The sequence below is a fragment of the Callospermophilus lateralis genome, chromosome 13 (assembly GCF_048772815.1).
Source record: "Callospermophilus lateralis isolate mCalLat2 chromosome 13, mCalLat2.hap1, whole genome shotgun sequence".
Taxonomy (NCBI): domain Eukaryota; kingdom Metazoa; phylum Chordata; class Mammalia; order Rodentia; family Sciuridae; genus Callospermophilus; species Callospermophilus lateralis.
In genome coordinates, this window is record NC_135317.1 from 59378207 (window position 1) to 59392322 (window position 14116).

At 34.2% G+C, this 14116-nt stretch overlaps 1 protein-coding gene across 1 annotated transcript in view; it reads right to left on the reverse strand.

Annotated features, from left to right (window-relative positions):
- Positions 1-14116, reverse strand: part of Dnah14 (dynein axonemal heavy chain 14) — a 343676-nt gene that overhangs the window by 77222 nt on the left and 252338 nt on the right. Inside the window, exons 62-65 of the mRNA XM_076872908.1 lie at positions 11364-11495; positions 10903-10998; positions 3807-3947; positions 2157-2372 (exon numbers count right to left, since the gene is read on the reverse strand). Of these exons, the coding sequence (XP_076729023.1) occupies positions 2157-2372; positions 3807-3947; positions 10903-10998; positions 11364-11495 (585 nt within the window). The remainder of the gene's footprint in view (positions 1-2156; positions 2373-3806; positions 3948-10902; positions 10999-11363; positions 11496-14116) is intronic.

Below are 14116 nucleotides of genomic sequence, written 5' to 3' on the forward strand. Positions count from 1 at the left end.
ACAATAAGAAAACAAATAACCCAATCAATAAAAGGGCCAAGGACCTGAACAGACACTTCTCAGAGGAGGACATACAATCAATCAACAAGTACATGAAAAAATGCTCACCATCTCTAGCAGTCAGAGAAATGCAAATCAAAACCACCCTAAGATACCATCTCACTCCAGTAAGATTGGCAGCCATTCTGAAGTCAAACAACAACAAGTGCTGGCGAGGATGTGAGGAAAAGGGTACACTTGTTCATTGCTGGTGGGACTGCAAATTGGTGCGGCCAATTTGGAAAGCAGTATGGAGATTCCTTGGAAACCTGGGAATGGAACCACCATTTGAGCTAGGTATTCCCCTTCTCGGACTATTTCCTAAAGACCTTAAAAGAGCGTACTATAGGGATACTGCTACACTGATGTTCATAGCAGCACAATTCACAATAGCTAGACTGTGGAACCAACATAGATGCCCTTCAATAGATGAATGGATAAAAAAAATGTGGCATTTATACACAATGGAGTATTACTCAGCACTTAAAAATGACAAAATCATGGCATTTGCAGGGAAATGATGGCATTAGAGCAGATTATGCTAAGTGAAGCTAGCCAATCCCTAAAAAACAAATGCCAAATGTCTTCTTTGATATAAGGAGAGCAACTAAGAACTGAGCAGGGAGGAAGAGCATGAGAAGAAGATTAACATTAAACAGGGATGGGAAGTGGGAGGGAAAGGGAGACAGAAGGGAAATTGCATGGAAATGGAAGGAGACCCTCATCGTTATACAAAATTACATATAAGAGGAAGTGAGGGGAAAGGGAAAAAAAATCAAGGGAGAGAAATGAATTACAGTAGATGGGGTAGAGAGAGAAGATGGGAGGGGAGGGGAGGAGGGATAGTAGAGGATAGGAAAGGCAGCAGAATACAACAGACACTAGTATGGCAGTATGTAAAAACATGGATGTATAACTAATGTGATTCTGCAATCTGTATATGGGAAAAAAATGGGAGTTCATAACCCACTTGAATCAAATGTATGAAATATGATATGTCAAGAACTATGTAATGTTTTGAACAACTAATAAAAAAGTCTATTTCTTGATCACACTGTTCAAATCTTCTCTATTCTTTCTAATTTTGTGTATCTGCTTTATTAGTTATAGAAAAAAAGGTGTTAAAATCTTTCACTATTATTATAGATTTGTCTATTTTCCTCTATAATCCTATAAAAGTTTGATTAATATTTGAAATTAGGTTATTAGGTACAAATTTAGAATTATTAGCATTCTTGGAGAATTAAACCAATTCTTAAAGTAAAGAAAGCTTAATTAGTTCTAGTGATCTTTTTTTTTTTTTTTTTTTTTTTTGCCTAAAGTCTATTTTGTCCTTCAAAAAAAAATCTATGGTAAATTTTCTCCAAGTTTCTGATTTTCAACTTTTGTTTTAGGTATGTCCTTTCTAAACATGGTTTCTGTTTTGTACTTTAGCTTATACTATTATATAGCTTTAAAATTTCTGACTTTTAATTGGAGTATTTAAATCTAACTTAATAACTGACATATTTGGGTTTAAATTAGTTATTAGAATTACGAAAATGAGAAGCCAATATTTGCTTTTGAGAATTCATAGTTTGGTTAGTCAATTTAAGAAGAGTTATCAGTGAGGAAACCAATTGAAAATTATTCTCTGAGGGTTAAAAAAAGTAGGTACATTTCTTTTTTATCTTCTAGAAATCAGCATAGAATTTACATAAATACATGAAAAATATTGATAAATTGATAAATGTAGGTCTGTATTTTGTGCTATAGCTAAGAATGCTCCCTAGGGTTCAATAAATTCACCAATTTTACTAGTGAAAGGCATTTTAGTGAGAGAAATAAGCAAAATTAAAATGGAGATAATATTGTTTAAATTTTGCTCAAATGGTGACAAATATGACAGATATAACTAATTGAAGCATTAGAATTATGTTAAAAAATGAAGTACCTTATGATAACTTATGATTTAATGGTGTATTAAGAATTGTAATGCAAAAATAAATAAATAAATTTTAAAAAGTAAAGCCTGAAAGAAACTCCAATATTTTCAGTTATGCAAATATTTTGGGGAAAAGATCCAATCCCCCCAACAATAATAACCACTTAGCTGGGTAACAGAAATATATTACCACCTCAGGTTCTTGTGCCATCGCTTCAATTAAAGAAAAGTTGGAAGACAAGGAAATGTTGTTTTCAACGCAAAATTTCTCCCATTTATTCACAATCAGCTGGCGGAATTCTGGTGTTAAAACTCCACTGTAGACGATGCATGCTGCTGATAGCAGCATGTCACCCAGGATCCTCTCTAGCTTGTTATCGATGTGATTGATTATTTCTTGCCACCGAGCCTAAATATTAAGATAAAAAGGAGTTAGTGGATAGAAAATATACTATGATAAGACATTTATGATGAAGACCATTAATGATGGTCTTCAATCTGGATATATCATTACTATTAATATTACTGTTTCTAGTTGTAGTTGTATGAAAGCTAATTATAGATAACATTTTAAAATGAATTGTTTTCTAGGAGGAATACTAGACCTGTTCCTGGGTTTGTCAATAATGTCATATTTACTGAGATATACAGCCATTTCAAATCCTTTGTGTAATAAAGCAGGGCAATTTTGAAAATATCAATTCACTATGCTATTAATGGTATTCAGTAATAATAATCAACATTTACCAAATCTTTAATCATCTGTCAGACACTTTACTTTGAAAATCTTATTTGACACCTTCAATATTTTGTTAAACAAGTGCTATTGACTTCACTTTAATATGAAGAAATAGAAGTTTAGAGAAGTTAAACAGCTAGCTCAAGATCACGAAGCTTCTGATAGGTGTAGCTGGGATCTGAACTCAGATTCTCTGGCTGCAGAGCTTCCTTCTCCAATAATATGCATCCTTGATTGGCCAATGAATAAAGCATGGTAAACAAGAGCCCTCTCTTCTGGAAGCTTAAAATCTGGAGTACTGATGATGTTCCCCTGCTTGTCAGCAAAACTCAGGAACATCAGTCAACGTTTGAGTGCTATAATCTCCTTTTGACTAGCATGATTGCATATAAGAATCTCCTTCTCCCTTCTGGAAGAATCATCATGATATGCATTTATCTAAATAATTAAACTAAATTATCTTGAGTTTTAGAATAACCTTTGAGATATAGAGGAGGCAAATTAGTTAGATGAGAAAGAAAAAAATGAGATTAAAGTTGACAGACAAAAGTGAAAATGTCTTTTTCCATCCTAAAGATACTACCTTGCTTTTGGCCCCCCTCTTTCTTGTGTTCAAATTGGGTTTGTCTAGTGCCAGGGAAGGAAAACTCATGACATACTGATTGAACCGTTTACTTTGGGCCTCATCAGACACAAATGTGCTGATATATATTTACAAAAAAAATTATTTGTAGTTGTAGATAGACAGTAGGTCTTTATTTTATTTGTTTTTTAAATTTTTATGTGGTGCTAAGTATCAAACCCAGTGCTTCACATGTGCTAGGCAAGCACTCTGCCACTGAGCTACAGCCCCAGCCCAATGTGCTGATATTTTTAGAATAAGAGAAACTAGCTCAGATCTTTGTAGTCTGTTTACTTCTCTTTTAAGACTAATTCAACAAGATTCCTTTCTTTTATCTAGTGAATATGTTGTTGAAGTAGGTAAGAAGTTTGACAGGGAGATAGTTTTAGGAGACATGCAACATAGCCTGCATTGAAATAGCATCAGGTTTGTTGAGTCCAGAAAAAATTAATGATGGCTATATAAACCAAGGGAATTCATGCCTTCTCCTCGTCTAGGACAGTCAGCAAAATAGCTGCACATTGCAAGCGCTTGGTGACCAGTTTTTTCCGATTTGCTAATAGTTGTTTTTCAGCAACAATATCTTTGTAGGCCGCCTGCAGAAACTGCAAGTGTTCTTCAATCTGAAACACAATGGATTTGTTATTGAGAAACAATCTTACTCTCATTTTATTTCAAGAATTTATCTGTTGTTTATGTCTAAATATAGAGTGGAACCATTTCATTTTCACATCCTGGATGGATTATATTATCAATGAAAATGTACATGGTAGAAATGAAGTGATCCCTTTTGATATTAAACTTTGTATTTTAAAATACCATCTCCCTTCCTCAATAGACTTTCTTGGAATCCTAGTATTTGAAGAACCATCACTTTCTGATTTATATTTTTTTCACAAAGAAAATTTTATATCATATCTAGGTTTTTTCTTAAAGAAAATGGCAGATTTTTTTTTGTTTTTTTACTCCAAATACACTGAGCAGACCAGAGAAATGAATTTTTTTAGTTAGGATGACGGAACGAAGGAACTATCCCTAGGATATCCATCGAAAACATATTTTCAGGATTAGCTGATAAAATAATATCTTGACAACACTTCGGCTTCAAAGAATTTCTTCTCTAAGTAATTGACTCAAGAGTTTTGCCCCAGTCAATAAAAGCTTTCACAATCTGGGCCCAATCTTCCATCCGAGTTTCATCTCTTTTATTACTCTTTCCCAATTCTAGAACTCTGCAGCACATTGGTTCATTCTAAACCTCCCAAGCATTCTCTAAGTTTTCTTGTTTCTGGGATTGCCAAATCACATTCTTCCCTTATGCTTGGGCTCTTCCCTTAAAGGGATGTAAATTGTAGGCATTCTTTAAAATCCTGACCAATTTCTAGACTTGTTAAATCCAGACTGATGCAACTGTTTTGCAGCAGTCGTTTGAGGAGTAATCACAAATTGCCATTTGTTGTCTCATGAGCTGTGGTCTTACAGTCTTAATAACCTTTCTATTGTAATTTTTAGTTTTGAAAATTTTTATGTCTTCTCAAAATCTTTGAAGCCAGGATGCAATAGTGCAGATCTGGAATGTCCTCCAAAGGCCAATAATGTGAAGGCTTGGTCCCCAGCTTGGCACTATTGGGAGGTGATAGAATCATATAGAGGTGGAATTTAATGAGAGTAACTTACATAACTGGGGGCATGCTCTTAAAGGTGACATTGGGACCCAGGCCCCCTTCCTCTTTATCTTTGCTTCCTGGTTGTCATGAAGTGATCATAAGCCCCTATGCCACATGCTCCCATCATAATGTACTGTGCCACCACATGCCAAAAGCACTGCTGCAACCATGGATTGAAAGACTGAAACCTCTGAAACTATGAATCAGAAAAAACCTTTTCTTCTATTAAGGTGATTATCTTAGGTATTTTGTTACAGTAATGGAAAGCTGGAGACTTGAATCTGGTATATACATTTAATTGTATAGACAGAATTGTGCTTATTGTAATTTATAATTTCTCCTATTTTAAAGATATTATCTTGGTGAATATATGTACATTTATGTATACATATATGTATATATGTACATACATGTATGCATATTGGTGAATATATGTGTATATACACACATATACATATGTGTGTATATATATACATATATGTATACATATACACACATATGTGAATACACACCCATATTTTACAAAAACATACACATTAAATACTTTGGGCATGCTTACGCTAATAACTTAGAATTTATTCCTGGTTTACCCATAATAATTATTCAGTTGTTTGTACTTTTATGTATGGTTTTTGTTTGCTTGCTCATTTCAATTGTTTGATTCCACTGAGGAAACCATTTATTTGTTACTCATGGCCTAGTCATTTAAATATTAATGTATAGGACCTAGCCACTAAGCTGAACACTTGAGATGTCTATAATTTTTGCACTTGAGGAGTGACTGGAAGGTCTGAGGGTGGGCTCCTGCTGCCTTTGGGGTAGGTATTAGTCATTGGTTACCTGAAATATCTGTGCCTCATTTGTCAAGTGGGGGCTTACAATAATATTCATCTTGGAGATGGTGTTAGGATTAAATTGACTAATACAGGTAAAATGCTTAGAATAGTTAAGTGTTCAGGAAGTTAACTGTTACTGTGGTAGCTGACTGATGTCATGAAAGATGATGGCTGAGGCTTAATACAAATTTACGCCTAGCAGTCATCCTGGTGCAGCACAACCCTATACACAACTGCCACATCTGCCAGCAAGTCTCCTCACTGGCTATAAACTGCCTCTTTTTATTCTTTGACAATATTTTTTCTGTTGAGCTATTCATTTTTTTATTTGAGCATTTTACAAATTATGAAACTGTATCTGATGTATATGCATTTGCAAATATTTTCCTCACTTTGCTCTTTGTCTTTATCTAGGTCTTATTTTGCACTTTGAAAATTTTATTACATTTAATCATTATATTTAAAACATTATTTTGAAAAATTCCAAAAAATCTGCTGGCATTTCAACTGTAATTACACCAAGTTCATGGATTAATATAGGGAACTTAAAAATCTTTTGAATATTGTTTTATTTGGTTGAGCTTTATAGTATTTTATATTGATACTGCACATTCTATAATAAAGCTCATTCCTAGATATTTTATATTTCTGATTACTATTATAAATGAGATTGTTTTCTTTCATTATGTCTTCTGACTGGTAGGAAAACTACTGCTGTTGAATGTTAATTTTAATGTGTAAACCTTAGCAAAATCTCTTTTTGCTTATAGTTGTGTTTGAAATCTCTTGAATTTTCTAGGTCTTAGAAAATATTATAGACTGAGTGTTTGTGTCCCTCCTGAATTCATGTGTTGAGATTCAAGCCCTGAATATGGTGATATTAGCAGGTGAATCCTTTGGGAGGTTAGTATTCCAGTAAACAAGTGTGGAGCCTTGTTTAATGGAATGGGTGGCCTTATAAAAAAGACCAAGAAAGTCCCCTCATCCTTTCTGCCTTATCAAATGTCTGTGAACCAGGAGGTGGGCCTTCACCAGACAATGAATCTTCTGGCATCTTGATCTTGGACTTCCTAGCTTCCTAAATGGTGTTTATAAACTACTCACTTTGTGGTATTTTATTATAGCACCCAAACAGACTAAGCCAAAGTAATGCCTCTTCTTCACATTTTTAAAAGAGTTTGAGAGACTGGTGATAATTCTTTAAATGTTTAGTAGAAATGTTTAGTAAAGTCATCTGTTTCATGACTTTTTTTTTTTTGTGGTGCTGGGGATTGAACTCAAGGCTTTGTGCATGCAAGGGAAGGACTCTACCAGTTGAGCTTTATCTTCAGCTTCTTTATTTTGATTATATATCTGTCAAGATTTTCTTTTTCTTCTTAAGTCAGTTTAGATAATTTCAGTGTTTCAAGGAATTTTTCCATTTTTTCTATATCATCTACTTTGTTGATGAGTAATTAGCTGTTTGTAGTATGAAGACTTAAGAAAATCTGCTTTTTTAAAAAAATCTTTATATAAATAGTAGTGTCTCACTTTCATTTCTGATTTTACTATCTTCTCTCTTTTTGTCACAAGTAGAGGTGTGTTAGCTTTGAAGACATTTCTTTTTATTTAAATCAACCTTTGGTTTCATTGATTTTATTGTTTTTCTATCCTCTACTTTGTCTCTGCTCTAATCATTATTATTTCTTTCCTTCTGCTTGCTTTTAGTTTCATCTGTTTTTTTTTCTAGTTCCTTAAGGTATAAAGTTAGGTTTTGACTTGAGATCATCTTTTTTTTTTTTTAAATTTATATAGTTTTTAGTTGTAGATGGACGCAACTTTTTATTTATTTATTTATTTTTATGTGGTGCCGAGGAGGATTGAACTCAGTGCTTCACATGTGCTAGGCAAGTGCTGTACCACTGAGCCACAAGGCAAGCCTGAGATCTTTTTTTAATGTAGGCATTTACTATTATAAATTTCTCTCTAAGCACTGCCTTTGGAGTATCTCATAAGTTTTGGTATGTTGTATTTCCATTTTAATTTTTCTCTGAGTATTTTATGATTTCCCTTATTTGACCCACCAATTTTTTAAGTATGTTATTTCACTTCTACATATTTGTGAATTTTCCAGTTTTCCCGTTATTGATTTAAAATTTCACCCTATTATGATCAGAATATCTACTCTACATGCTATTTGTCAATTTAAAATCTATTGAGACTTATTTTGTGGACTAACATATGATCTGTCCTGGAGAATCTCTCATGAGCCCCTCAGAAGGACATGTATTCTGTTGTTGGTAGAGTATTTTGTAAATGTCCATTAAATCTAATTGCTTTATTGTGTTTAGTTCTTTACTTCCTTAATAGAGCCAAGTAAGAATACTAGTTGTTCTGATAGAAGAAAACATAGGTCAACACTCTAACATATTAGACAGGCATTGACTTCCTTAGCAAGACCCCAAAAGCTCAAGAAATAAAACCAAGAATCAATAAATGGTAAAGCATTAAATTAAAAAGCTTCTGACAGCAAAGGAAATGATAAGGAGAGTGAAGAGAGAATTGGCAGGAGAAGAAATATGCTAGCAGCTCCTCTGACAGGGGATTAATATCCAGAATACATAAAGAACTCAAAAAGCTTAGCACCAAGGAAATAAATTATCCAATCAAGAAATGGGCAAAAGAACTAAACAGACATTTCTCAAAAGAAGAAACACAAATGGTCAACAAATATATGAAAAAATTTTAACATCTCTAGCAATCAGGGAAATGCAAATCAAAACTACACTAAGATTTCATCTCACTCCAGTCAAATGGCAATTATTAAGAATACAAATAAGAATAAATGCTGGCAAAAATGTGGGGGAAAATGTATACTCATACATTGTTGATGGTCCTGCAAATTAATATAACTACTCTGGAAAACAGTATGGAGAGTCCAAAAAACAAAAACAAAAACAAACTAGGAACGGAACATCCATATGACCCAGCTATCCCACTCCATGTTATATATCCAAAGAACTAAAATCAGCATATTATAGTGATACAGAAACATCAAGTTTTTAGCAGTGCAACTCACTCTAACCAAGATATGGTACAGTCCTGGTGCCTGTCAATAGATGAATGGATCAATAAAATGTGGCATATATACACAATGAGTTTTACTCATCCATAAAGGAGAATAATATGGCATTTGCCAGTAAATGAATGGAACTGAAGAACATCAAGTTAAGAGATATAAATTAGAGTCAGAAAATCAAGGGGTCGAATGTTTTCTCTCACATGCAGAAGCTAGAGGAAAGCAACGGGGAGAAAAGTGGGATTCGGTAGTCATAAACATATAGGGAAGATCAATATAGTAGAGGAAGGGGATTGAGAGGATGGGAAAGGGGAGGAAATGTGGAATAAAATTGACAAGATTATGCTATGTACATGCATAAATATACTCCAGCAAATTCCACCCTTATGTATATCTATAAAGCATTAATTAAAAATAAATAAATCAATGAGTGAAAGGAAGACCTGTAGAGTAGAGGAAAGAGAATAGGTGAAGGGAGTAGAGGTGGAAATGGGGTAGTGGGTACCAGGATCTGAAATAAAGTAAATTAAACTCCAGGCATGTATGATTATGTCAAAATAAACCCAACTATTATACATAACTATAATACACCAATAAAAACAAAACAAAACAAAAAGCTAAGAAACAGAAAAACCAAGAACACTAATTGCTGCCCTATTCCTCAAGAATATCTCCCCCTATCCCCGCACCGGCCCCCCCCCCCGCCCCGCCATTGCCCACCTTATCTCCATACCCCTCTACAAACTCAGATGTAGGTCTCTGTTCTTGCCCATGACAAATGTCCATTCTGATTGGTTGGTGCCTCTGGCACCTTGGCTGCTTAATATTTTGAATATAACTCCTTAATAGAAATATTTTATACTGTAGTAGTTGAACATGTGGTTTTAGAATTAGACAGACCCTACTAAGATTGTTTGCAGCATTGTTTTGGTAGCTGGAGATCTTGAACAGATTAACCAAATCTTTCAAATTTAGTTTTCTCATTTGTAAATATCTACTTCTGGATATTGTTTTGAGGATTAAATGAGAAAATGTATATAAAACACTAGCATAGTGCTTGGAACACAGCAGCATTAAAAAATATTAGCTGTTATCAGCACCTATCAAAGTAAAACTATATAGATAAAATATTAGCAATAAAATGATATATCAACATAAAACAAATTCTGTCCAAATTTGTTTATTTCCTTCAAAAATGTCCAATACTATTTATATAACTGAGTTCTCAAGAAATGCCTGTGAGACCAGGCAGGTAGCATAAATGCTTGAAGTGGATTAGGGACTGATCATAGCCAACTATGAATATAGGGAATACAGGCTGGGTTGCCAGATCTGAGTTTTCAAGAGGAGATAGGGATTCAGAGTTTAATGAAATTCATAGATTTTTGAATGTAGATAATTGCATCAAAACATGTATGTGTGCAGGGGAGACTATATAGACCAAAAGATGTCAATGGACTGTTGCCATCTTTGAATTATATTACTTCACCTACTCTCAGAATGTATATGAAATACATAAATAATAGGGATATATAATAGGGATAAATATCAACTCTAGTTCTAGTTCTAATAATGATACTTTATTTTAATTTAAATCCAGACATTTAAGAAATAATCATGCCTTTATAAAGTAAAAGAGTAAACTATATAAACAGGCTAAATACAGATTTTTAGGAATTCAGGTGGGTACTGGTTACATATTTGGTAGACTAAAGTTCTAAAGATTTCCTGGGAGAAATTTGGTAAAATGCAAATTAAAATGTTATTGCAAATTAATACATTAATAATTAACATATTGAAGGTTTTAGCAGACACAAAGAGCTTTCTTTAATAAGCTCTACTGAGACAATAACTTTTCTGGGGGGTGGTGCTGGGATGAACCAGGGCCTCTACATATGGTAGACAAGCATTCTGCAATTGAGCTATCCCCTCAGTGCCCTGAGATAATGACTATTTTCTGGTATTTTTGTATATTTTAGAAAGGTATTGAGAATTTAACAAGTACAAAAATTCTTACCAGCTGTAAACCTCTCTGTTTTTCAGCCAACCTTTGTTGTGCAATTTTAAGAACACTTTGAGCTTCAGCCACTTGGTTTTGTTTAGGGACTACCACCTTAAAGAGAATGCCAGAATATTTAGGTATTGAAAAAGTCAAGTTTACTATTAAGAATGCCACTAACCATGAAAGATATTTATAAGTGTCAACCGTTAAAATAAACTTTCCTGGAATTTCCTATGTGTGCACAGGGGATATAAAGTAGCTTACTATGGTAACTAAAATAAATAAAATGATACATGATTGTTGTCAGAGAAAAATGTAATAGGAGCACTTGACATCTGTGTGAGTTAGTATAATGTGTTTGATTAAAATGGATTTCATTAGGCATTCTTTCCACAGAAGTTCATTTTAAAAATCATTTCTGAAACTTTTTGGCATATCACTTTCAAATCATCAGAGATTAAGGAGAAAAAGCATACCTTCCGTACTTCATGGTAGTTGTTCAAAGCTATAACCCACTGGCACATAGAGCGGCAAGCAACAGAAATCAGAGCAAGCTTGGTTGGGTTGAAATCAGGCAAGCTTAAAATTTTTTTCAGTTTCAGGAAAACCTAGAGAGAAAATACATGTTACATGAGAAAGAAATATTATTGATTTAGTTTTCCCCAATGTACAATAGAATGAATGAAATTTTAGTTCCTATAAAAAAAACTCAACTACTTGATAATTGCAGAAGCAGACATATCTGTCTAGGTTACAAAATGGCCCTAGGTCAGGAGCAGAAAACCCTCTTTACTGAAAAACTGCTACTGCTATTGTTCAGTAGCTTTGTTATGGTTTTTCAAAAGGAACTCTAGCTTTTGGAAATATGGTATACAAGGAGGCCTGAAGTGCCCGGGAGTACTCCATTTTGAGATGACTGTTCTGTCCTCACAACCTTCACTGGTTTGACTACTTATTCAGTGGTTTGACTACTCCAAGATGATGGGATGGCCTGGGGCATACTGAGGCCCACTGAGGATGATCTCTCACTTAGCCATGTCATGTGCTCATAGATCCACTTCAGCTAAATGGTAACACTTAGAGTTAGGTATATAGAATTTCTCATCTCTTTCTGGGAGCCATATTTGGAATGAAGTCTTTCTCCAACTGAGATTCCTTTTCCCTTTCCCACCAGGCAACTCCTCTCTTGCCTGAAGAACAGAACCACTTCCTGAATAATTTAGATGCCAAGTGGTCCATTCTCAAATTATTGGTTTCTTATTATTACTTAACATACTGCTAGGCTTTTAAAATATTTTATTTGTTGTTTTTAGATATACATACCAGTAGGGTATATTTTGACATATTATATACACATGGAGTACAACCCATTCCAATTAGGATCCCATTCTTGTAGTTGTCCCTTATGTGGATTTATACCTATTGTTTATTTATACCTATCATATATGAACATAGGCAAGTTATGTCTGATTCATTCTACTGTCTTTCCTATTCCTATCTCCCCCTTCCTTCCCTTCATTCTCCTTTGTCTAATCCAATGAGCTTCTATACTTCTCCCCCTCTACCTTTCCTTGTTATGGGTTAGCATCCACATATCAGAGAGAACATTCTGTCTTTGGTTTTGTGAGACTGGCTTATTTCACCTAGCATGATATTCTCCAGTTTCATCTATTTACCAGAAAATGCCATAATTTCATTCTTCTTTTTGGCTAAATAATATTCCATTGTGTATATGCACCACAATTTCTTTATCCATTCATCTATTGAAGGGCACCTAGGTTGGTTCCATAGCTTAGCCATTGTGAATTGAGCTGCTATGAATATTGATGTGGCTACATAATTATATTATGCTGATTTTAAGTCCTTTTGGTATATACCAAGAAGTGGGATAACTGGGCCAGATAGTGGTTCCATTTCAAGTTTTCTGAGGAATCTCCATACTGCTTTTCAGAGTGTTTGTACCAATTTTCAGTCCTACCAGCAATGTATGAGTGTACCTTTTTCCCCACATCCTTGCTAACATTTGTTCTTTAAATGAGCTATTAATTACTTTTAGCTTAAAAAATATACCTAAACAAAATTGTAGGGGATCATATTTGCTAAGTTTTGTCCAGAAAGTGAATGTTTGTTGCACTAATTCATGAACAATATGGATATTGACACTAAATTCTGCTAAAAATTCACATTATTCATATACAACCCTGTACTTCCTATTAACACAGATCACCATCATACTAGTTAGCTGTCTAATTTATAATTTAATATCTATCTTCCCTGTTATAACAGAAGGAATAGGTTGGTCTTATAAACTACTCTGTCCTCATGTCTATTACAAGGAAGATGTTCCTTCAATGTTTATTGAATGACTTAATGATCACTCACTCTTTCATCCAGGACAGTGCCACTCATAAAGGCCAAATGCCACCTATGTAACCACAGGCTAGTAATGCTACAATTAGTCTGCTTATGATCTTAGCTCTCAGTTCATCTGCTAATGTAATATCCAGTTTGGATATTCTCCCATCCTCAGTCATCAAATTTCACATTTTTAGGCATTTCATATAGCATTGACCACATTTTGGTACCAAAATCTGCATTAGATTCCTTTTGGCTACTATAATAAATTATCACAAATTGAGTGACATTTTAAGTCTCTCACAATATTGGAGGCTAGAAGTCTGAAATAGAGATGTAGGTAGGTTTCTAGTACCTTCCAGCTTCTGGGGCTCCTGGCATTACTAGCCTGTGGTTACATAGGTGGCATTTGGCCTATTTTCTACTTCTACGTACTGTGTCTTGGTCCAGGCCTCTGTAACCTCTTGCTTATTCTGGCAGATCTTGTTTTTTTCTCTTTATGAGAGTCACCTGTCCAACCTGGCCTACCTCACTCTACTGGTGTCTTAAAATCTGCTGTTTGTCCAGGACTTTGGCCTTACTGGATGTTCTCCAGCAAATTTACATTCTTTTGAATTAAATCTGCTATAGCAAATATAGGAAATTCCAATAGAATTTCCAGAGTTATTTTCTTTAATTTTTTTATACCTTAATCTGTACTCCCCATCTCCTCACATATGGATTAATATTTGTAAAGCACTCAGAACAATGTCTTATACATGCTATTATATGAACACTTGTTACACAAATAAAAATAAATCTTAAACACCTTTATGCATTCATTGTGTGCTCATAATGTACTGCAATCCACCCAGAAACCACCTCCGACTGTTGT